The sequence below is a fragment of the Lissotriton helveticus genome, chromosome 2_1 (genome assembly GCF_964261635.1).
Source record: "Lissotriton helveticus chromosome 2_1, aLisHel1.1, whole genome shotgun sequence".
Taxonomy (NCBI): Eukaryota; Metazoa; Chordata; class Amphibia; order Caudata; family Salamandridae; genus Lissotriton; species Lissotriton helveticus.
This window is the reverse complement of record NC_136059.1, coordinates 1,182,774,962-1,182,801,259: the sequence shown is the minus strand read 5'-3', so window position 1 is coordinate 1,182,801,259 and position 26,298 is coordinate 1,182,774,962. Positions and strand designations below refer to the sequence as shown.

The 26,298-nt window shown below is 43.7% G+C and overlaps 1 protein-coding gene across 1 annotated transcript in view; it reads left to right on the top strand.

Moving 5' to 3' along the window:
• AMBN (ameloblastin) overlaps window positions 1-26,298 on the top strand; it is a 64,968-nt gene that overhangs the window by 2,869 nt on the left and 35,801 nt on the right. The window contains exons 2-5 of the mRNA XM_078677467.1: window positions 11,081-11,149; window positions 12,365-12,415; window positions 17,496-17,558; window positions 20,613-20,711. Coding sequence (XP_078533593.1) covers window positions 11,096-11,149; window positions 12,365-12,415; window positions 17,496-17,558; window positions 20,613-20,711 — 267 coding nt within the window. The 5' untranslated portion in view covers window positions 11,081-11,095. The remainder of the gene's footprint in view (window positions 1-11,080; window positions 11,150-12,364; window positions 12,416-17,495; window positions 17,559-20,612; window positions 20,712-26,298) is intronic.

Sequence of the window (26,298 nt, the reverse complement as noted above, 5' to 3'; positions counted from 1 at the left end):
ACGTGCGCAGCACCGGGGAGGTAGCTCGCGCGATGTCCAACGGCCGACGGCAGCAGCGTTAATGATAAATCCTCTTTAATGGTAAAGTTGAATTTAACATTACTTTTTTGAAAATGGCAATTTCAGAAAGTGTACATTTCTCTGCTCTTACTGCTCTCTGTGCCTTGCAGCCTGTCTCCAATACCCGTCTTGGGTGGGTGACAGATACACATTGTGCATTTCCTCTAGACAGCCACAACACTAGAAGGATAGGTGTGTCTGAGTACCCCTCGACATACATCTGCTCTCTGATGGCCTAGCCTGGGAAGGCAGGGAGGAGCTAACACATCAATTGAATAGGCAGTGTCCTGTCCCATACAAACTGGACTTGTAACTGAAGCTCTGCCAGAAGAATGCTGTGCTGCTTAAAGGACTCAACTGGACTGCTTGCCTTTTCTGTAAGTTGCCCTGATGCCTGCTACTCTCTGACTTTGCTGAAAGAGAGCTGAACTCTGCCTTCACTCCAAATGATCTCCAAGGGCTTGTTGGTGTGCCTCCTGTCGCTTGAGACTCAAGGTTGTCAAAGTCTCTACCTCTGCTCATGTGCCTGGCTAACTGGAAGTAGCCCAGATACTGGCAACACATATTTCGTTGCTTCTCCTGTCTGTGTTCAGCAGATCCAGCCATCAACATGGTTGCGGGAGTAGAATCGGTGCATCACCTTGGAACCAGCGATTTACCTCCAAAGATCGATGCATCAGACAGCATATGACCGACACTGCAGCTTGGTGAGATCAACACATCCACTCGACTGCGTGACAAAATCAGGTGCATCTCTTAACGCATTTCAACTCGGGCACCTATATTCGGAACTGATGCATCACCTTCACTGCATGGCGAGGGATAACTCATCCTGCACCTGCGGGATTCGACATCGGCCATCTCATTGTTTCCAACCAGGAAAGGTACTTTCTTCACAGGGGCCTGCATGGGTCCCATAGCCAGCTGGCATTTCATTGCGTCAGCCTGAACTTTGACTTTGTCCCAGTCCAACATGACCGAAATTATCCTTTTTTGCGCTACTTCCTTCTAAGCGATTTACTGCATTTAATCCTTTCAATTCAATATTTTAACTTCTGTGCATTGGATTTTTGTCATGTTGTTCTTGTTTTGTTTACAAAATAAGAATCTATTTTTACAAACCTATGTGGAGTCTTTTTTTGGTGTATTCATTGTGTAACTGTGTATGTGCTGCATAAATACTTTTTTTTTGTTGAGAGTTTTATATAGCGCTAACTAGACCGGGAGGTATCAGAGCGCTTAACATGAGCACCAGTTACGTTACATACAGACACACATTCATTTTTGTTAGGCACGGGGAGATTAACCGCTTCAGCGCGCGCAGATTCCTGCGCTGTGCTGAACGTTCCATTGAGCCAATGGAACGATGACGGAATGGTTCTGTCATGAGCACAGCTCAACCGTCGCTCATGACGGAACCGTTCTGTCATAGGCATGGAAGGGGTTAAGTGATTTGCCCAGAATCACAGAAAGTTGAACGTCCCTGCCAATACTCGAACCCAGTTCCCCAGCTCCGAGGTCGACCGCCCTAGCCATCTGGCCACATTCACTCCCCATTGCCTCTTTACATAAGCCTGATTGCTCGGTGCCAAGCTACCAGAGGGTGAGCATAGGTTATCTTTTAGTGTGTACTTAGCTTAACCTGACTAGAGTGGTGGTTCCTGCATGGCCTGGGTGAATACCTTAGTCAATAGGGAATCTCATTTCTAACATTGGTGATCAGCGGTGATGGTAGATCTTGTGTTTGTGCAATACCATATAGTAACTCATACTTAGAACAACTTGAGCCTTTTTCAATTCTCCCTGTTCTGACATCTTTTGATTTTTCCAAAGTCCTTTTGCCCAAGTCCCATTTTTTCTGCAATGTCTGTGGTTATACCTGCCAATTTGGAATTCGGTCTGGCCAACCTGGAGGCATACCCTGAGACCCAGCCAGGAGAGGAGGGTGTTCCATATGGGAAGTGCCAAAAAGGCAGAGCTTCGGATAGCTCTAAAAGCAAGGGAAGTAGCCTACTCAGAAGGAGTAGTGGACAAGGAGGAGGGATCTGAGTCTGAGGAAGGATCAGAGCAGGTACCTGACAGATTGTGTTGTCATGCAGCCTACTGAGGGGGGTAACAATTTTCTCCCAGTACTGGAAGTCCGCTCTAGACTAGGGAGCAGCGTGACCTCAAATAATCTATCTCCAGAGGAGTTGGAGGACCGGAGGGTGGGAAGAAAACAAAGCTAGAGGTTGCCAAGATGGAGAAGGCTGAGGAGCAGGAAGTTGCCCTTGCTAAGCTTAAGAAGTAGCAAGCCCTAGAAGAGAAGAGGCTAATCATAGAGGGAAGAAACATGGCCCATGAGCTTAGCCTTAGAGAACTGGATATTAGAGCACTCCTAGTAGGGTCAAGCAACAACAATATTGGTGGCAGCATACTTGCAGTGTCTTCACATGAGTTCAAATTTCATATCTCAAAAGACATGGTGCCCAGTTATCGAGTGGGGGATGACGTACATAATTGGTTGGCATCCTATAAAGTTGCTTTGAAAGTGCACAGGGTCCCAGAGGAGTTCTGGGGGTAGTTTATGGTGGTACATGCCCACAGTAGGGAGGGACACACTCCATACATTAGACGCGGGAAAACAGACCAACTACACTGCCACAAAGGCCATTTTAGTCAGCAGGTTTGAACTGACCCTTGAGAAGAACAGGCAACAGTTCAGGGCCAGTGACAAACTCTCTTCACAAACATGGGTGGATTTCTTGGACTATGATGGTTAGGCCCTGAAGGGCTTGGTAAGAGGCAGAAAAGTTAATGATTATGAAGGGATGTACAATGTTTTGTAAAAGATCACATTCTTGATACTTGTTTTGCAGAGCTGTTCCAACACCTGGTTGATAGCAAGCTTTCTGACTCCAGGCAGCTTGCTGAGGGGGCAGACATCCGGGTCAGCACCAGAGTGTCCAGAAAGGTATCTGGGGGTGACCCCAAAACGGGTGGTTGAGGTTCTCCCACCAGAGTGAGAGGGAGGTCCAGAGAGACCCAGACAAGTCTCAGGGTAGGAGGGAAGGAAATGGTTTCCATGTCCCTTCTGACAAGAGGGAGAGATATTATGGTGGTCGGTGGCCCAGGACGCCCCATTTCCAAACTCGTTGCTTTGATTGTTCTCAAGTAGGACACAAGCAGAAAAGACACCACCCACTGGTGGGAACTCTACAGCTGTGGCCAATGTGGACATAGGAGAAAGTACTGCCTAGGGGCAGGTCATAGAACATGCCATGATCTCCCTCAGCTGGGAGATTGACTCAGAGGGTGAGTTTGTGATCGCTGAGGGTGGCAGTCTTCACTTCCACCAGGTGGGAGTGAATGGGGTCCCAACCATTTTCCTGATGGATACTAGGCCTACCAGGCCCATGGCTGTGGAAGAGTTAGTCTCCCCAGAGCAGTACACTGGCAAGGAGGGCAGAGTGACTACAGCCCATGGGCAGGACTTTTTGCACCCTATGATGCTGGCGTCCCTAGAATTGGGTGGGGAGGTGACCCAGAGAAGGATCATAATTAGTCCCCAGATGCCCATTGGCTGTATTCATGGGAATGAGCTGCCCCAAGTGTCAGGAGAACTGGGAGGGGAGGCCACCACATGCGCCCTGACAGTTCATTTTTCTGAGGGTACCCCTCCCAAACTGAAAGTATAGTAGCCCAGAGGTAGGGGCAGGGGAGGAAGGACTCAACCCTGACTCCTGTCCAGCCGAAGGGTACAGACCCTAGGTTAGAGGACCAGTTGCAGGATATGACTCATGAACTGGTTGGAGGGGGGGTGGACAAAGGGTGCAAGACACCTGGGGCTCCTACCCCCCACTCTAAGAAACCACAGAGGACAGAGACCCCAGGATGGCCTGGGGACTGGCTCTTGACAATGACAACTGTCAATGTCCTCTGTTGGTTGCTGTCCTTTATGGACAGAGTTTTCATTGTGTTGGGGACAGAAGTCAGACTCAAGATGTGGAATGGGCCACATCACTTTGTTGGCCATGGTGGCACTATCTGCCTACTGGGATGAGTCTTTGTGCAGATTAAAGTTAGGTGCTGCACAGCTGGGTCCGCAGATTGAGGATAAGGGTTCCCCATGGGACAGTTCAGTGGCACCAGACAGCATGGACAAAGAGATCCAACTGGCTTCAGTGAGGTGTAGAATGGTCGGCCCAAACTTTGACTTTTCCCAGCGCGACCTAAAGTAACCTTTTTAACTCCAATTGCTTCTAAGCGCTCTACTGCATTTGTTCCTTTAAAATTCAATATCTCAACTTTTATTCGTTGTATTTTTGTTGTTCCGGTCTTGTTTTGTTTATAATGCAATAATCTATGTTTATAAACCTCTGTGGAATCTTTTCGTGGTGTATTTATTGTGTTACTGTGCGGGTGGTTTGCACAAATACATTACACATTGCCTCTTTAAATAAGCCTGACTGTTCTGTGCCAAGGTACCAGAGGCTGTGCACGGGTTATGTTTTTGTGTGTACTTAGCTCACCCTGACTAGAGTGGTGGTACCTGCCTGGCCTGGGTGCAAACCTCAGCCAACCAGGAATTCCATTTCTAACAACGACTGTTTGCATTTTGTTGTAGATGTTTTACACTCTCAAACTGTAGATCTGTTTCAACCAGAATGTTTACTCTTATTAGGGTTTATGAAACGAATGCCCTCACTATTCTACCAGAATAATGCATATTTCATGGATCTCATATTCAATGTTGACGTGTGCAGTACTGATAGGTACAATTCAATATGTTCAGAGCGTATTGTGTGCGGCACAGTAGAAATATTAACACATGCATTACAGTTTGCATTTCTTTCACCCAAGCAGCACTCAGAAATGGGTTGATCCTTAATTGTTCCAAGTGTCATCCAGTTTCACAGGAACTGCACATCTCACAGGCAGTAAGGTGCTCTTTGTGACACGTATTGCTGCTATCCTTAGAAATGCAGGAACCATATTCTACTGTCAGCCTGGTGAAATGGCAAGGGACTCCCAAAGGCTTTGACTTTCAGGGGAGCTGGTGTTTAACTGTCAAGGCTTACACTAAGCGGTTGCTAAGGGAACAGACTGCCTAGTTCAGGAAGCACAAGTATACTTCACAAAAACATATTGAGCAATTAGTTTATTCTTTTCGTGAAAGTGAATGACACTTATTAAAGAAATGTGCAATACCTTTATGAAGTTAAATTGCATCAAATTACTGGTGGTTTTCACAGTACATAAAGTCCTACGACTTTCTATGCAGAGAAATCAAAGATGTAAATCAAGGTTTCAGTTACAAAAAATTTAACGTAGCACTTATACAAAAGCACACAGAGCACGTTCTCTAATTGAACTGATGTATGTGTACCTTAGTGTTTGTAGTTGTTTCTTTCCAGAGTTCACGGCTATTAGGAGAAGTTCAAAGCGTCTGTTGTGCTGGGAGCCCACTGAACCTGTAGAGATGGGGACGTTGCAGCCACAGGAGCACAGTCCTTCAGTGTTTGAGGGCAGGCTTGGCAAGTCAAGCGTTCACATTCATGCTTTAACAGATGGGACCAGAGGATTGCAGAGTACAGCTGAAGTCGGAGAGTTGTGCTGGCCTTGATGACACCATGGATGGGCAGGGAACATGATGTTTTCTGTGCAGTTTGTGATCATCACTTTGAGGATGTGGGCTCTCTGGTACCACTTTGGAATGAGTTACACTTTAGGGCGACGGGCTGCTAGCAGTGGCATACATAGCCTCACATCTGCAGAGAGAATGAGGCTTAAACAGTTATGTGCCACCTCACAGAGTGCCTCTCTCGCAGGGTAGTGGGGTAACATAGGCCCCCACAGCCCCTCGATGCGGGGGGGCAAGCTCCAGAGGGCACCCTCAGCACAGTACCCTGGCCTGAGAGCTCATGAAAGAGTCCAGAGGGAGGCCCCTCTATGTACCCTGCAGGGAGCCCCCTCAAGTTTCGTTATGCCTCTGTCGCAGGGCCACACATTGGGCTCACAGTGCAGGTGCTCACAGCAGTGACAGGCAACCTCAGGGGGTGTCTCTTTCAGGGACACATGCCAGACTGGTTCCTGCAGTGGTTCATTAACCCCTTGTGTGCTAGTGACGAGCTGAGCTCAACATGAGGGACGGTTGAGCTGCCCTCATGACGAGCTGAGCTCGTCACAGCCGTTGGAACGTTCGCACGCGGGGATAATTTCCCTGCTGTGCTGAACGTTCGAAAACGGGTGTGGCTGTGACGAGTTCAGGTCGTCACTAGCACAGCGGCGCTGCGTGCGCCCCACCTCCCCCCCACACAGCGGGGGGAAAACACCCCGCAGCTAAGGGGTTAAACAGACTGCTTGATAGTACTACGTCTGTCAGTCTTGGCCGGGAAACATTGTCTGCGGTCTCGGGCTAAGCAGTGTCAATCGCCTCTTGGCAGCACATGTTGCCGTTTTACCTAGGATGGAGCAAATCCTTGCAACAAACTGATTCAGAGAGCCAGGAGTTCAAATAATGTATCATGAATTTGATCTTATGATCAAGTGGTGAAATTCCAGTTATATGGACACAAGTCAGTCAGTCTACATCCTTCTCAGCAAGGCTCAGCTGCATAGGTCTTCTGCACAGCTCTGCACCGTTGGCCGTAATCTCTTCAAGAAAGACAATTATGGATTCTGTTTCTGGTCCAGTCCTTTCTGTGCAGTCAAAGAGCAGAACTTCAGCAAGCCAAAAGGTGAGCACTCGATAGATAAGAGGGGCTTTCTTATAACCAATCCTAGACACACCAAGCATTCCCAAGAGTCCAAATGAATTCAAATTTCATCCCAAACCTTTGGGATGAACTTATCGTTTCAAAATGGACTGCATCAGCCTAGTCTCTTCTATGCAGTGTCCGCCATTGGCCAATCCTCAAGGCAAACACCTTTTCCTCAGTGTTTCTCCCAGCCATCAGGAACTGGTCTGGCACAGCATAAAATGTAAGTCCTGGAAAAGCCCACTAAAAGCATGACTTCTAGGAGTGGGAAATGTAAAGGAGCTGAACTGGGTAATGGTGGGAAAGGTGTACTGTATCTCTGACTACCACTAAGTTCATGATCCACCCTACCACCTTTAGGACATCACTCACAGAGAAGGGTGACCCATCTTGGATATTCCACCTCACATTTCGGACATACACACCTGATTGTCCAACATATAATTGGAAAATGAGGGGGTTGAGTTATGCCTTACTGAAGGGATTTAATAGGAATTCTATTAGAATCAGCTGTCACCATTCCAGATAGCCAGTCCTTTATTTCTGAATGATACAACAAGAAACACTTTGCAAGTGTTGCAATGGTAGGCCCACCTTGATCACATAACCTACAATTGGAAAGCCGTGGCCATACCTGAATGGGACTATGTCAGGAAGTAGGAGACGTCTCCCAGTGCAATGGCCCCACTGTTATTCTCCTATGGCAGCAATCCCTTGAAATAAAAATATATGTGTTTGATTCACAAATATCAATACTGCTCAGCAGCAGTCATTTTTTCATGCAAATTATAGAACTATCCAGCCACTGCAAATCAGTGCAATAATGAATAGAAACAACTAACTCCAGGTGTTCGCAAATTAGTTCCAAGGCTCACTTATGACAAACAACCCCCTTAATTTAAGAACTATGAATTTGGAGGGGAGTGTCTAATTAAATTTCATTGAAAAACACGAATACCCCCTTAAAAAGGGCCCATTTAGCAAAACCAGTTTATAAGAGTTTTCACTATCAATATAATTTTTTATTCATTCACTCTTTTTGCTTATTTTTGCTGCACTTCAAGCTCTAACTTTTCAGATTTTGGATACATGCTAAGGCCGAAAGGCAACATTCCAAAAAGTGTTAAAACCTTTATTTTGCTTACATTAAGAAATTAAAAGTAGGACATAGTTTTTTTTGTCTGCCCTGTGCCTCGACGTAGAAAGAGGACCAGGAGAGACTTGTTCCAATCATATGAGATCGGTTGCAGGGCCTTTCCTCCTTCCATTACCAATACATTTTTGAAAATGAACTGGACATCCTCTGGGACTCTAACCCAGTAGGCTTTGTGCGTGGTGCACAATAGTTTGATCTTGATTTTTTATTCAAATGTATGTTAGTATTGACTTTAGTGTGTGTGTGTGTTACTTGGTTGGACTTCTTCAATCCCAAGCAGAATTTGTCCGCCATTTTCAGGATTCTTAAGAGTTTTTGGCTTGCACATGTAGGTAATCTTACAGGAGTTCATTTTCGACAACACCAAAAACTTCCTCTTACTGAGGGGCATATTACCAAGGGCAGTATCGCCGCTTTAGCAGCACTTTTACCCAGTAAAGCGGCAATATTATTACTTGTTAGTCCACATCACCTTCCTAAGCATGCTGATTTGAAAGATGGCTACCTTGCTGTTGGTATTTGTCCTGGTGATTAATGATTTACCGACATCATATATGACCAGAGGTCTCTGACTTTCTGTGCAGATGATGGAGCATTACCAAAGGAGTTGGCAAGTGGGGACGCAGGATTTAAGAATGACTGATTAACTTACCTAAGATCAACTGCTCTGCTTGGAATCTTTAGGATACTGTTGATCCCTTTCAGCCAGTAGAATATCTTCTTGATTGAGATGATCCTCTAACCTCCTGCCAAAGCTAGATCTGTAATTAATGAGTGTAGGTCTGGAGTTACAGATAGTGTCACTCTATCAGATTGCTAGTTGGATTATGTAGAAAAGGAGCAAAGTTAAAGAGAAGGCTCAGCCCTGGAGAACTCTGCATGTCAATTTAAAAAAGTCTGCTATTAAACCTGCCTCTGCAGTTTTTGTGCCTCTAAAGAATCTGGTGCACTTTAATGAAAAAGAGCTGAGTGCTCTCAAACAAGGCAATGGGCCAGGCGACAATTCCAGGACCCGGCATGGGTACTCACTTGGATTAGTGCAGCACTCCTGAAGGGTACTCTTCTCAAATAGTGGATTCCTCTTATCTTCCCACTCATTTCCTTTACTGCATCTGTTTTGTCTGCTATTTAATTTGTCTCTACCATAGGGTGGATTGTGCTGCTCTGGGAATAATGGAGCCTACATTTTCTGAAAAGTATCTTAAATACAATACGAACCTCTCAAAAACATCAGGGTAATCTACTTTTCACCTGATGTTTTCTAAAATGCCGCAGAGGCCCAACTCCATGATGTCAAATATTGACACAGGTATCATATGGGTACACAAACACGCACCCAAAATGTGGGGCTTGCTTGAGAGGGAAGTGAAATTAGATTAATATTAATCCTAAACTCATATTGCAGAGACTAGTGAGAAGGCTGCATGGAGATAGAGGAAGTAAGTGTGGAGAACATTGGAAGCATAAGCAGTGGCATTACAAAACTTGAGGGGGGTGGCCCCTGCAAAGTACATGGAGCCCCCCACCCAGACTCAGTCAAGAGCCCTCAGGCCAGGCTACTGACCTGAGGGGGACCCCTGGAGCTCGGAGCTCCCCACATCGCAGTGGCTGCAGGGGCCTATGTTACGCCACTGAGCATAAGGGGTAGAGCAGGAAAAGGCAGAGCAAATATTAATGGGCATTTCCACTTCTTAGAAGTTTGCACTTGTGTGGATGGAGGGCAGTGCACGGCAGAAGTCAGTGAAAAAAACCAACGAATAGAGATCAAAGTTATAGTTGGTTAAGTCACAGAAAAGTGGCAAATCTGCACCTGAAAATTCTGCTATGAACATATGTATTTATTACTTTTTTAATTCAAAAACATCCCGAGTTGTACCCCTGCAAAACTGCCGCTTGTACAGGTTTCCAGGCATACCACTGGGAATGCCATGTGGCATATTCCCCTAGCTTCCATTTCCTAAATGTATAGTTCCACACAATGTAGTATCAGGGCCTTGTTTTTGGCAGACATGTACCCTGTCACAAACGTGATGGATATTCCCTACACCATTCTTCAAGTGCACTACACGCGAATGCACTTCCAATAAACAGACAGGATATATCAGCCAAACTCGTAATCAGACCGTTAGGCACTAAGAAATGGCGCCCGATGTATAAATATGCAAATATTTCTCTTTTCTTTTGTATTTCGTAGGGGAAACCCCCTTCCCATACATCTGCTGTAAGTTTATAGGTGAGCTGCTCCTCTTCGCAGTCTGGAAGGGAAGTTACTTCAGCCCTTCGCTGGAGTAAAATTTCAAGGGTGGAAAAAGGTTAGCTCGAGTCTGGCAATGCACACAAATGTACATGTTTGTGGGTGTTCATATATTTACAACACTAACCCCACCTTCGTCTGGCCTCTTCCGATCACTTGTGGGGAGTTACTGCTGTTGGTTTCTCCACAGGCTTGGTGGAGATGTCTGCAATAGTAACCCCATTCACTCTGATAAAATTCCCTTTGTGAATTCCTGGCATGGTAAAGAGAGGTATTTTCAGCTTTATGCATATATATTTATGGACATAAATGCCCTTGTGCACTGGTCACAATAATGGTAAATAAATCAAAGGGAATTAGTAATTATATTGACTATTTGTATCTGTATTTAACTCCAAAAGCCTGTTTATAGTGTTATACATGAACGCCATATTCATGTATTTCAGAGCATACTGAAATATAGAGCCATGTTTTGGAATGATTCTAGAAAAATGTAAGTGAAAAATATGCATTCCACCGGCACGCTTCATTTCTGAAGTAAGTGCACTTACTCTGAAAGTCGATAACACGGCACAGGGTACTCTAAAAGGAGAGACGATAGGATCAAGAGGGAGGATAAAGGAAAAGAATGAAAAAGAAATACACAATAACATATTATTTGTTTTCAACAACATATATATTTTTCGCAAAATTAAAAATTTTTAAGAACTCTCATTTATCGGGGGTGTCCTGGATAGGGCATAATTGTAGGTTTTCAGCTGCCAGGATACGTTCATAATATTGTTAAAATGACGTCTGCATTATCTGACATCTTTTCAGCATGCTAAATGGTTAATTGGCTCTCTAATGTTCTGGTTGTTTGTGTTACAGATACATCTATGCAAAATGGGACTCTGGGCTGTGGTTTGGTGCCTCATTGGCACAAGTTTTGCTTTACCAGTAAGTATTGAACCATCTGATACCTACAAGATTACTTAGTAATGAAATCCAGATCAGACCAATAACAAGACCAATTTACATCTGCATGCACAGGCAGCATTTCATAGCAGCAGAATCTCACTTTGCCTAGAATGGTGCAAATTGTTGCATCAGACATGGATCAGTGAACCATGAGCCAGGATAGTTTATCTAATATTAGATAAGGTTGATCAGGAACACATAATTCAACAAGAGTTATGCCCCTAAAAACTGCAAGCATTTGTTCTTGGAATCACAGCTGGATAGGTGAGACTTGAGACACATTGGATCAACTGCCCTGAGGAACTCTACAGGTGCGAAGCGCGAGCACGGCAAGGATGCAGGGTTTGTGTAACCTAAGATTTGTGCAGTGCAGAAAAGCAACTTTGCAACTTACAACACAATGCCACTCTAAAAATACTTTTGCCCTATGTTTTGCCCGAACAGCAAAACAGGTTTAAAGGGATCTACAACAATATCTGCATATTCAAAATCAGGATGAGGTTGGCACCTTTCCTGGTCAAAAGGTGGTCATTTGAAATGTGATTGTTTACCTTGGTGAATCACTTCCTCTTGTCTTAGCTCCCCTCCTCTCTTTATTTTTCAAACATTGTAATCATTGCAATTTCAACTAGAATTGGGATAACCAGGTTACTTTAAATAAGGCTCAATCTGTCAAATTAAACATATGACCAAGCAGACAGAATAGTCACAAAAGTAAACTTAGACCTGAAGTCTTAGTTTAGACCTGAAGTCTTGTGTAGTAGACCTGAAATCTAACTTTAGGCCTGAAGTATAAACTTGGACTTTAGGCCTGAAGTATAAACTTGGACTTCAGGCGTAAACTTAGACCACAGATCCAACTTTACCTTTGCGAATCGAGCCCTGTGTGTCCCACCAACCTACAAAAAAAGTCTGCCACATTTCCCAGCTACAAAACACTTTTCTTTTTTGCAGTATCACGAAATCCTTGCAAAGAAATGTTTCTCCCCTAGGTGGTTTTTAATATTGAAAAGTGTGGTATGTAAGTAGCTCCTAGAGTCAGAATTCAACATTAACTTAAAAAGTAATGAAATAGCTGGGTGATTCCAAAGCTAGAGCTTTAGATGCTGCATTAAATAGTGGGTGAAAGTGAATAGTTACTTATTGTTGACTTGATAAAAGATGGACAAGTAATACATTATTTCTCTGTTTCAGATTTACCCTCAACAAGGTGGGATGCCAGGAATGGCCAGCATGAGCTATGAGGTATGTTGCTTCCTTGTACCGGTCAAAATTTTAGGTTTGTGGGACATTATTCAGCTCTAAACCCTCGATCATGATTGCCTCAAAAAATTATTGTTTTTTCCTTGCTCTGTAGATACCATTAACGGTAGGTCCCATAAGTATAGGGGAATGTAAATCATTGGAATTACAAGGTTTTAGGGAATAACATTCAGAAGTATATGTTTCTTCGACGATTTCTTCTTGTTTCTCCCCAGTGTTTTAAAGGGAGATTTGCCTGCTTTAAACAGCTGTATTATTTTGGGAAAAATAAAATCTTGGAATTCTGGGAGCATAAACGAATTGTCACTGGGTAAAAGTGAAGCTAAAGCTTGCTTCACTGCTCGATTTTCCAATTAATAAGAAAAGAAACAGGATTTTCCACTTTTCCTTTTTTACATTAAACAGTTTAGGATTAGTCACTGTGCATCAATGAGCAAGATGGACAGTAAACCAAGATACTCAATGGTGACAAATCATAAAAGCAGAAAACCTGGCTTTAATTGGGGTTAAATCTAGAAATGAATTCTTCAAAGGCATATGTCCAAGATAAACGGCTAATGTTAAGTTACTTATAAGGTCTAATGTTTAATGTAATTGATGTGTTCATAATTGCTCTGCACAACTTAAGTATCTAATGCTCTAGTTCAGTTGTTCGTAACCAGTTGTCCGTGGACCCCTGGGGGTCTGCACAGCTTGCTCAGCGGGTCAGTGACTGCTAAGAAAAGCAAACAATATTAGCAGATCAATAAAGTTTATGTAAATGAAAAAGCAAAATGTATAATTGAAAATTGTAAAGCATTCAGTAAATGTGAAGGAATTCAAAATGGGGGCCAGTCAGTCGGGGTCATCTAACTCAATCAGTGATTCAAAGTGAATGCTAAGGTGCACACCAGGACCCTGCCCCTGAGGGCACATTCAGATTGAGCGCCCACTCTGTTCGAGACTCCCCCTATGCTTTTTTGTAGAAAAAGCAAAGGGGGAGTACTACGATTCTACTTCTCGGAGCAGTACTGGTCCTAAGATTGTGAAGGATATAACCCACCCTCATTGCATTGCAAAGGTTTATGACTGTATTAGTCACCTGGGAATGTTTTACGGGAATTCCGTAACCAGCCCACTCTCCGGACCATGATAATCTCTTCAAATAAGGACTGATGGAGGTTTACCTTGCCCGTCAGCCAATGAGTGACTTTGTTTTTGAGCTGCAGATAACTTTCAGTTTCCTTGACCTTAAGGGGGGAACATCAGTCATCAATAATACATAGGAGGTATATGCTTGTGGCAACTGAATGACCACATCACATGGCTTATCCCTTGAAAAAACCTCAACAGGGTGATGGTGTTCCCTCTCTCGTTGCCCATGGTCTACACTATGAGTGTTATTAATTCCTATCAGTAGAATCACTGGGCTGAGCTGCATGGGAAGCTGACTGAACATTCTGTGGTAATAAAGTAACATTAGCTGTGTTGACAGCTATATTGCCAGAAGTCCCTAGCCCCATGCCGGTCTCTAAAAAACGGGATGGGTAATGCCTGCTAAGGTGACCTTGTAGGGGAACATTATGGGCAGTGATGGTGAAGGGAGCTAATTTACCCAAGAGATTTACCATTTGCATATAGATGAACCCCACAGTTTCTCCCAATGTCCCCACCACTTCCTCCATTTTAACAATTTGTATATTCAGTGCATCAAAACAGTCGATATTTGTGTTTACAATTTTAAAATAAGGTCTTGATGACTGTAAGGTCCCATAGATAAGACATGATTCTAGGCAAGTTTCCCCTTTTTCACCCCCTTCCTAATTTGCTTCAAGACAGGGACTTGCTTGATATTACAATGTTTTTGCTTTTGGACCAGGCCCCTTCCCTAAAGGCTCTGATCAGTTGAAAGGTTGTCACGCATTCGGGGTCCAGCGTATGGTTTACAGGCTCAACCTCATTGTTAGGATTACGAGGTGAGCGACGTAAATTGAAAGTACCCTCAATTAATGCTCCAATGGAGAAAATCCTGCTGGACGACAGTAGATGTTAGGGTGTGGTCCAGCCTCTTCTGGGCTACGATGCACGCGGACTGGCCTGCCTTTGCCCCGCAAGAAGCAGATATCAAGTCTACGCAAACCATGAAAGCAGTTTCGAAGGGTGTTAATCAGAATACAAATCAAATGTCTTTATTGCAATCATTCACTGTAGCTATTTGGTGCATTTACTTACTAAACCCCAGATAGTAAAACTATGGGAAAGATATACGAAGGGTCTGCATTGGCCTTCCATTTCACAAGGCGATGCAAGGGAACACAGTGTGATTTACTAACCCACTCAGTTCTGCATAGTTTAGTAAATCCAGATTACCATGGGCAGCATGAATCTCTGTCTTGCGTTTCTCTGTGTTGAGAAGGCATTCCATAGATGGAGCGTCACGTTTCCATGCATCCACCCATGGATTTTGACGTAATCTCAGATTTACAAAGGGTAGTAAACCTGGGATTACATCAAAATGGTATACCTTCCCAACAGAGGCGTAGCGAGCAGAAATATCTTCATTTATCCCTGTTGTTTTCTCTTTCTAAACTTGTGTCTGCAACACGCTAGAAAGCGGAAAATGCCTCTAAGGAATGCTTTTTGCGGGAAGGTGTCCCTTCCTGCACAAAAAAATGCTGTCTGCAATGCAGGCACCCTTGCACCCAGTGGCAGCTACCTCAGAATGGGGGTGGTGAGGCGGGAGGGTGTATGGTGGAAATGGATTAAAAAAAATAACAATAATAAAAAAACAAGCTTACCTTTTCCTTCGCTGCTGCGCCGCCTCTCCTTCGTCCTCTTTAGGTCTGCTACAGCACTGGAAGCACTCAGGCTTCCAGGCTCTGTCAGCCAATCAGGATGCTGCAGAAGCAGCATCCTGATTGGTCAGAACATCCTGTTTGGATGCTCAGGCAGGTCCTAGGGTGGCTGGGCATGTTCTCCACGGGCTGTGCATACAGCCCAATGGAGAACATGCCAAGTACGCATGACACCCAAACTGTCATGTGCACTTAGAGGAGTGCAAACAACTCCTTACTCTGCTTGGCGTCACAAAGCCCAGCCCCATCCCCACCTCGCTCCGTGTGCCGCATAGAAAAATAAAATTATAATAATGTACTGTTATTATCGTTTTATTTTTCTTTTGTGCACTGCTTAAATAGCAGTGGAGCGACGCTCCTCTGCCTTAGCGGAGGAGCCGCCACTGCTTGCACCACGGGGGAAAGGTGCCTGCATTACTGCTAGAGAGCTGGAATGTGTTATATCTTAGTATAGGGTGCCAGAATTTTAAAGCCAAAAAACAAAAATAGAAGAAGGACTACAATTTTACTTCAAGCGGGCGCACTGATTGACAGTGCTCCTCAGCAGAGAATTACAGAAGAGGACGTAAGATCATACATAAAATGCAATTTTTAAACCCAGTAGCTTGCCTGTTAATTAAATTGCTTTCTTGAAACAACTACTAACCGTTCCTGCTTTGTAAAACATAAAAAAGAAGCTCCCCCGTTTTCAGTTGGCCCTCTCTAAAAACCGGGACATCAGCTATATTTCCTGAAATCTACCGGGACAGCTGGTGAAAAGACGGGGGACGTCCTGGCAAATTCGGGACGCCTGGTCACCCTATCTTAGTAGATATGGCACATTCCTGCTCTCTCCCTGTCCCACAGCTCAGCAAGTCATCTTGCTGCTTTTTGTTGCATGACATTTTGCTAAATCTGGCCAGGGCCGGACTGGGAACCATAACCGGCCCTGGCAAAATGTCCCCCCCCCCCCACTACCCACTCTGGACGGTTGGAGGTGCCGCCGAGCTCTTTGCCGGGGCCGGTTTTCGGACGATTTTGGTAAAGGGCCGATTTTGCAGCTGTGCTGCAAAATCGGCCCTGTAACAAAAACGGCAACCAGGGGCCCAAAACAGGCCCCCACCTGTGCGGCGCACCGGGGGATTGCCCGGTGCCTGCTATGGCCAGTCCTGCCCTGAATGTGGCCCTATGCATGGAATGAGTGCAGCTTAATACCTCACAGCAGGTCAACAGGTCTTAGATAATAAAAATTGCCAGATTCCCTGTCCACTGGCTAAGCAATTACTCAAAATACCTTCTGGGGCATTTTGTCATCAGCCTAATATCATTGTCCTACAGTTAGGGCCACTGGAATTATGTGATTACCACATAAACATAGATGTGCTGCATTTGCCACATAATCCACCATTTGCTGCTGCTGCATAATCTGCAGATTTTAACAAAAAAACGTGTTTCTAGCTTTAACTGATCAAAAGTTACTAAAAACCATTTGAAAATGCTGCCACACAGGGAAGGCCCTTCGCAAATGTTAACTGACCACCTTTCTGTTGCATATTGCTGTATTCGGGTGATAAACGGTATGAAAGAGTTGAAACCTTCTTGCAGACCGTGTTAGCATGTATAAAAATGTCGAAATAATCAAGTAATGCTATCATAAAATATGCCGCATTACGCAGAGTAATTTGCTTTTCCTGTTGCATAATTTAATCAACCCTGCCGCATAATTTAATCAACCCTGCCGCAGAATTTGACCTGCCCCTGCCGCATAATTTCAGTGGTGCTGCCTATTGGCCTCTAATGGCAAGAACATCAGAACTCACCTCAATGAACACGTTTAATGGTATCCGTAGGCAGAGATTGTCTCACAGCAGCCTGCCCACAGACAGCTGACTCCTATTTTTGAGGAGCAGCGGCGTGGCAACGGTGCATTGGATCCTAATGCAAGCAAGGAAAATGAGCCTTCCTGCTCCCCAGTTGATTTAGGAAAATGCATCTGTAACTAGGGTGCAGAGGGCACCTCACATCCCTGGGTCACTGTTCCCACCACTCGAGAGGCGCAAACGACTGCTACGCCCCTCATAAGGAGTGAGAGAAGTTCAACATCAAAGAGATATAATAGTGATTGTAGCTGGTTCACAACGTCTGTGTCAGTGGAGGGTAAAACATGATGACTGTAAATTTATGGTTGTCTGAGAATAAGTGCACATGACTTCCCTGCTATGTAAGACTGATCTATGTTTTGTTTTTAGAGAATGAAACCATACGGGAGTCCAAATGGGATAAACATACATGGAATGAACATGAGGCCACAGGTAACCATTTCTCACTCACTGGTCTACATGCCTTTGTGAACAAAATCTAATTTACATTGATCTTACTTGACACTTAGGAACATAAACTAAACTGGTCAGTGACATGATGAAGCGTCCATCTTTGCTCAACTGTACTTTTTGTATATTACGTACGTCCTCTATGTGCAGCTTGGAGGTCCTGTTAGAGCCAGGTGTCCCACCAAGCATATTGCGGACTCAAGACCACTGCACCACTGCCAGTGCACTCTGATCTCTGACGGTTGTGGTGGTGCAATGGCAGTCCGACCGCCCTAGTAGTAATAGGGAAGTTAGACCGCTGGTGCAGTGGTGCCCGCACTGCCACCGCAGCTGCGACAATCCATAGGACAGCTGTAGATGTAATTAGGCCCTATGTGTTGAAGGTGACATCAAACTGCTTCCTGATCTACCCTGAAAGTGTGTGAGTTTGCATGTGTTAAGACCTGTCTGCGTGGATAGTTGGACTCCAAGCATTGAGAGTGTGTTCAATCGGTTTTAAAAGTGGCAGAGTTGTGTTTTGCAAGTGATGTATCCATGAGATCTGTGGCCAGATCCATCTCGGAGGTGTTTAGTAAAAAGGGATATCCCTCTGTCTTAAGCAACATCACTAAAGGCGAGACTGTTAAAATCAAATTGGACTATACACAAAACAACACAATGACTGAAAGACAGAATCACACCATCATGGAAAACTGGAGGTTAGTCATTAGTGCAATGTCCTATTCCTTTACAGAGAAATCCCACTTTAAAAGTTTGTGATGGCAGAGTCGCAACTCACAAATATGGTGGGGTAAGCATGGGTTTTCTCGATGAAGGATGCTAAAATGAGAAAGAGACCCGAGACCCTACAGAATAAAACACGATCGTAGCATTATCACTGCTAGGCAGCTGAACATGTGTGTGCAGATAAGGGTTACTTGTTGAGAGCGAGAATACATGAAAAGGAGAATTGGATATACCATGTTTTGCAAACCTTAAGAAGTTATTGAAGATGTGGGGAATGCTGGGAGAGCCCTGAGGGCAGTGTGTGAATTCTATGAAAGATTGCTTGGTACCTTGTGAGATTGAGGAGGGTGATGCCACCAAATATGAATCACCAGATGGATGTTGTGTGCTTCTGTTCTCTCTGTATGGTTCCCTAGAGATCCCTTATGTGGTGTAGCCGATGTCTTGGTTAGTGCTTGAGGAGGGGATACTTTGTGTCAAGTTCTTCCCTCGCTTCTGCATTGAATGAGTATATATATATCATTAGTTGTGTGCTCCTCATTTCAAGTAATACTGAGGGTATATGGAAGGAGCCAGTTTGGAGGTGTCCTTGCTACGAACAGTCCAGTTAGATCTGTAGGGTGTGTCCTTATTTTATCCTGAAAAAACATGTCAAGACATCACCGTCCTGATTCAGGTTGGGCGCATCAAGCCAGTGGATAGTAAAATCAAGTCAGGTACTCAGACTGATTAGGTTAAAGACACAGATAACTCCAATTACATTCATCATATACAAATTGGCCTCATGCATAATCATTCTGGATAGCCTGAAAGCCTACTGGAATGTATTATTTGGAGACTCAGCAATTGCTCCCTTAACACAGGCTGGGCCTTGCACTGATGCCTTAAAATATATTTATTCTAAATGATTTGTACTTACTCTATTTGCAAGGGAAGGAAGAAAGGTGGGAGACCCTGCTGAAATTCCATCTATGATAAATAATTATCAACAGCAAAAGGAACACTGCCATGACAGCATCCCTCACTGTGTTGCACTACAGTGAGGGTCTGGGTGTACATGGTAAATCATCAGGCAAAGTTCACCAGCCTATGCCGTTCCAGAACACATGCGTTTTGTATTGAGCGACAGTTCATAATTGAGTCAACATGCAATCTTAAAGAAGCAAAGTCAATAGACAGCTGTGGTAGCCAACAGCGAGCATCTCCTAGGTGGCTAGAAAAAAATAAACACAATCCTTACAGTTATCTCACATCCATTCTCCACCAAAGCAAACTCTAAAGTGTCTAAACTAGATATGACTCAACCTTCATCCTCAAGCACAGCCAAAGACACAAGCTAGTGGTTCCATCTGAGGGAGCGGTTTAATCTCTTCTGCACCTTCTCAGTGTTGGAGCTTTCAAGGAGTGTGAAATCTCTACCAGGGGGAAGCATGTATACATCAAGGTACTAGTGGTACCTACGATGCTCCTGTTTGCCTTCACCAACAGGTACCAGAACATTTTTGCAATAAGCAATTGGACAGGAGCAGGCTTTAATTTGCCAGGAGTTCATTTGCATGAAGTTTTGCCTCTAGCAAATAATCTCTTAAAAGCGCATTCAGTATCGCAAAGGACCTCTTCCTCTGTCGGCGCTTTTTTCCACGTGCTAATCTCTTGTCTAAGTATCAATAGGAACTATTGTAATGACCAAAAGTTGGATGTTTGATTTGAAAATGTGCAGATTTTTAGTAGATATGAAACGATTGTGTAACGTCCCATGAAAGAAATATTATTTACAGAAATAAAATAACTCATTTTGCTTCACTGTTAATTATAGTCTGTCAGTTATCCCGCTGATAAACAGAGGAAACACACTTAAGATGTGGGTGAGGGGCTAGGTACAAGATTGCACTGTAGACACTGACATCTTATTACTCAGTTTGTGCAAATGTAAAATTTCGTTTTCCAAGGTTCCAAGGTTTGCGATTCTAACAAACTTTACTTCATTAATTTTGTCTTCCAATTACTCAATATTGGCACATGTCAGAACTACACACCCCAAAACTTTTTTGCGGTAGTTTTTTTTTCTGAAAAAGTTTTTTTTTTGTGCTGGAGTTTGCTATTAAAAGCAGGTTATGCAGGAAAAATCTCTTGCAGAATGTATTTGTCCCTGGTAATTTTTTTCATACCGTAAAGTTGGCTTGTCACAGTTTTGTCAAATTCACACACCACTGGCAAATCGTATGTGTCAACTTGTTGCAACTTCTGTGGTTACACGTCTATCTGATCTCTGTTTCTAACACTTGGTTATTCTTTTACTTTTAACACAAGTATGGATTTGGTGACCGGTTTCCCTCATGGTGGATGCACGGGCCTTCTGCTGCTTATCCTTGGATGCCCCTAAGACCACGTGAGCATGAAACACAACAGGTTAGTGGGGCTTCTTCAAAACTTCTGCAGATAAAACTGATCTGGTTAAATGGGAAATACAGCTTGTATGCCTATGTACAAGAAGGCAGTGCCACTTGTAAGAAAAATAAATAGGGGGGTCCAAAGGTTTTTTAGGAGCCTGCTACCTGGGCTACCAAATTATGGGATTGCGGAACACCAAGGCATCCTAGTCTTGGTTTCACCTCATGTTGCATGCCTCATTCTGCCACTGCATAACACCTCCTGTTGATCTGGGTAAAATTCTATGGTTAGATTCTAAGTTCTGATCCCAAAAATAGTTGCTGGTGCATAGCACCTGCAACAACATGCACAAATTAAGCACTGCAGGAAGGCCCCTTTAGGTGGCGGTAAGCCTTATCCTACATAGTTTCGAGTACTGGTATGTGCCCCCCTCAATGCAGAATATTAGGGATCACCATAGGTTTAAACGGGGCAGGACTGAAGAGACATACCTTTTTACCTGTCGGATTACATATATTCATCAATTGGCTACCTTAGGTACCATTTTGTTTATTGACAATGCAAATGAGAATCCTCTTTCTTTGTTACGAGCCTCTTAGCTAGCACTCAGTTGAGTTTTTTCATAAGAAAAAGGGCATTGCCACATCACCTACAGTCAGTACTATCTGGGGAGTGGCTATATTTCCTCAAAATAACCCGACGTGTATTTATTGAATACATGTAATGACTGAAGACAGCTTGAATATCCTTAGTCCTAAGAGGATCACACAGGCATTTTGAATATGTGGAATCATAGCAAGGGATATTTAGAGAGGAGAAGTTAGTTTCAGTTTAGAGGTCCAATTCTGATTGCACCAAGGCATTCATCACTAATATCTTGTGAGAAAAGGTCAGGAATGGAAGAACCCTCAGCAGCAACCACAAATAAAAAGCAAATTTTAGAAACTGGCGTGAATATTCTGACCATAGAAGGCTAAAGTCCATTAGGTCACCTACATTCTTCATAGTGAGTCAAGTAAAGACTCATAGAACAGAACCACGAACTGATATCCCAAACATTATGGATACTGGGGCATATTTACAAGCTCCTATCGCCGCAGGAACTCACTTTTAGTGACGTTTCTGTGTCAATAAACCCTGAGCCTTATTTACTAGGCGGCATTAAGTACAATCCAGCACACTTAGAAGTTACAAATCACTATTCTAGATCACTTAAGTATAGGAAGGACCACCTTCCTGCACATAAACAATCATTTCCTTAACGCAGGTACCCCTGCACTATGGTGCAAGGGTCCCTGCGTTGGCACTAGGCAGCTGAATTTACAACCTGTGTAGGGAGGAACGTAGAGGTGCATTGTATTATTGTAAGTACGGCACATCCCTGTGTTTCTAAAGTGATGGAGCGTGGCATTAGCAATTTCTGAGCCAACCCATGCTCCGCCAGAAAAATCTCAGTTTTGTTGGATTCAACTTATAGACATAGAGCTTCGAGGACTGATCTAGATGCCATGGAAAATGAGGCTAAATATCAAAAATGTTAATTAGAGAAGCCCACGTCTGAAGCAGCACCCCATGAAGAATTTCACAACTACTAGCAACGGAGAAACCATAAGATGTATTGTAGCCGAAAAAACACGGGGAGTTTGTAAGTATTGACTACAGACATCCACGCTTTTGCATTCTTTAGTACGCGTGCATATTCAACAAATATTTGGTCCTGAAGAAAGCCCCATTGACCCTCTGGGCTCCCTAAAGTGGCTGAAACATGTAGACCACATATTAAGGATATATGGGACCAAATAATTATCCAGTGCATATCCATCACTATTTTTAATATTGACCTGGAACACCTAAAACATTAAAATAAAAATTATGATACAAAGGATCACAGGGATTCCCAAGCCAATTTTAAACTCACCACATTACATTCACTGAATCACACCGCAGCAATCTGGCGTCACAGCCCACCCTGGTGGCATTCAACAACCAGGGAGGGAACCCAATGATGAAGCATATCACCTACTAGGTAGGTGAGTGAGGGTTCTTTGAGAACACCCTGTAGGTTCCAAGCATTTGAAGTACATCAAAAGGGACAGAAGGAAGTAACCTGATTACAAATAGGTAGATGACTCGTTCTCACTTTGTTTCTTTTCGATTCAACTTAAGACAGCAGTGAATAGTTACTGGTAGCAATGACTGCCAGACAGCTGGAGAGATTAGGAATCCTCCTTATTATCCTTTAAAGCCTTCATAGGACCCCTGTCTCCACCAATGTTCAATAAAATCTCTGGACCGCCTGTAGACATGTAGAACAAAAAATCTGCTTCATGCAGTAGACATGTGGAGAGAGATTATGTCTCTGCGACCCCCAAGAGTATGGTACAAGAATATGATGGCATAAAGAATTCCTGCAAAAATATTGTGTCCTTCATAAACTGCAAAATAGTAAATTATAAATAAAATAAACTACAGACATAATACATTACAAAAATATTGTCCTACTGGAATAAGTAATAGAAAATCTACATTCAAGAGATCAATACATTTACAAACAAAATTTAGGCAACAATATTTACACCAGATGATATTTTTGTTCTCAATTTTCCTACATACAAGCAACTTTCTAGACGTTAAGGTAAAATTACTCACTTGAACTGTTTCCAAACAACCTGATAAAAAGGAACAGAACAATTCAGGTGCAGTGCCCCCATCTGGAGCTTTTTTAGTCGCAGGACAAGAATTGGGTGATCAATTGTCTTGAAGTCTGCTGATAAATCCAATAATATATGTCACCGTCCTTATAAACCATCCAGTCCAATTCATCTAGGACAAAAGTGGACACAAGCTCATTTGCTCATGCCAGGCCCAAAACCGGTGTGGAAAGGATTAACACTGACATTCTTCTCCGTAACCTCTTGCAGCTGGTCAGCCACTACATGTTCGGATAGATGTGCAGGGTGTGTCAACCGAGTAATGTGATTGCAGTGTAGAGGGCCAGAGGGGTTCAATGATGAATTTGAAACAAGGGTCAGAATGGTATTTTATTTTAATGTCTATAGGCACATCCCCATGCACAAAAAAGCGTCCTAACATATGACTAATGGAAGGACATATTACTGCCTTAGCCATCAATAGAGGTTTACACTGACAAGATTCAAGGGAAGATCCAGCAGGCTTATTGCTTGACATACCATCCAGATATTGATTGTTTGTGCCAAATAGGAATGCATGTTGAGAATGGCTGTTTTGCAGGTTATGGGGCACATTTTGAAGATCACACAAGCAGCAAAAAGGTGCCATGGTGTTTGGCCTAGACTTGTCTGGAAACACGACAGACTGCACTATTTCCCTCTAATCGGCAGCATTTCGAACATTTGATGCTACCCTTTTTTCCCCTTCTAAAAAAAGAAGTGCCAGTTGGTGGTTAAATGGGGAATATTGATTTATGAACACACCTTTTCAATAATACTGTATTTTCTGACACTGCCGCCTTTGAATTAAATAAAAAGTTATTGTCCACATAACATTTCCTGGGATATGTCTGGACTTCAGAAGATCCTATGCAGTGCCACCTGGAACATTTAGTTTTTACAGGTTGTTTGCTCCCAAATGCTAGGACAAAGCCCAGGACACACACATAAATGCAATGGTCTTTCCAGAAAGGGATATACAATATTAGAAAATCCAAATAAGAGAAATGATCACCTGACCTCCATGAGGTATCTGTTGTGGAAAGCTGAAGTCCCAATGACAAATTATTCATTTGTTTTTCACCTAATGTTCAGGGGTAGGTTGGGCACCCATCTTAGTTGTCATCCTACTAACTTGAGATCCAGCTGACATGATTTCTGTTTTAGTGAGCAATGGTTGTGGATCTACTTTCATCTGTACCTACAGGTTGTCAGCATAGCTAAACAGGTAAAATGAAATATTCAAGCAGAAAGGAAAGTGGTCTGAGGTGGCATGCCAGTGTTTAGAGGATGAGTAGAAAGGTAGAGTCATAATGATCTGGAGGTCACATGGGAGGAAAGAATATACGCTGTTGAAGGGGTTGTCTTGCAGCCCACTGTCAAAATGATGTAGAGAAGGGTAGATGAGGAATCATCTAAAAAGCAATTCAGGGAAGGGTAGCAGACAAATTCAGTTTCTGATTCTTGGTTATTGAAGTTATCCGATGAGGCCATATATGATGAGCCTGACTCATCCCTCATGGACTGGAACCGAGCTAAGTATTTTCTAGGAAGTTACAAGCCTTAACGTAGGGGCTGATTACGATGTCAGGCGGATTTGAGTCCAGACGGCACCGTATCGCTCTAGAACCGAGCGACCTTAGGTCAGCTATTCTGGCCTCTGGATTAGGATGTGACTGTCCATAAGGTGGTCGCAAACATCCAATTTCCAATGGAAGCTTGTGTGGCGGGCAGAAAAGGCCTGCGGCACAAGCTTCCATTGAAAAATGGATGTTTGTGAACATCCCAGCACTGTGTGGAAGGCATCATGCATTGCCTGCGACAGGGTGCAGGAATGTTTAGGGCGGCCCATTCCCCATAGAGGACAGTCAGGGGGGAAGGGGTCTCTGATAGGGGACGCTAAAGTCCTTTTCCATCAGCCTTTCCATGATGGAAAGGCAGACATGGAAGGGCTGTCGAAAAATGAATCATGATCCTGACGGATCAGGAGCCTTGACGGATTGATCCCCTTACCCTTGGAGACTAAAGTGTGCAAAGGGAGTAACCTAGTTATCGAATGAGAGGGCAATAGTATCCTAGGCACGCATACCAGTGTCACTTGATAGTAACTGTCATATATACTTCTCGGTAACAAACAACTGCCTATTGCCTTGGAAAAAAACAAGACATTAAGGAGCATATTTACAAGCCCCTAACTCCGCTGAAGCGTAACTTTTTCTGACGCTCCAGTGGTGTTGCGCCAGTTCCCATATTTACAAGGTGGATCTAATTTACACTGTGACATACATTAACGCCACCTTCTAAATATGCCCCTTTCTGCTGCAGTCTGCTGCTGCAAAGGGGCGGGCCCCGGGAGTTGCTGTGAGCGTTCCACCGCAACACCCATTGTTTTTTGATGCTGCCCTAGATTTACAAGGCTAGTGCAGCGCCACAAACAAATGGCGGTTAATATCTGGTCTTATAATGGTGATAGGAGGAACATTTATTAATTTTTTCTGTTTTTTTGTTCTTTCTATGTGTGCTGCATTCTGCAGCCCACATAGAAGGAGCAAATCACTATTATTGATTGTTTATGTGCAGGATGGTGCCCCTTCCTGCATATAATCAATTGCCCCTGCAGTGCAGGCACTCTTGCCACATCGCTCAAGGGTGCTCGCACAGGCGTAGGTCATGTTTTGAGCACCCACTCTAGGGAAAAACGCAGGAGTGTGCCATAATTTTGTAAATACAGCGCATACATTTTTTTCGAAAATGTCAAAGAGCAGCATTGGTAAATTTGGCGTAACACAGCGCTCAAGCATTTTGCTGTAAATATACCCTTCAATCTATCAGGCCTCATACCAACAATGCAGGTCTGTGAGGACTGCCCTGTTATTCGCTATGGCCTGCTAATATGTAATTGAAATGCCACTGTT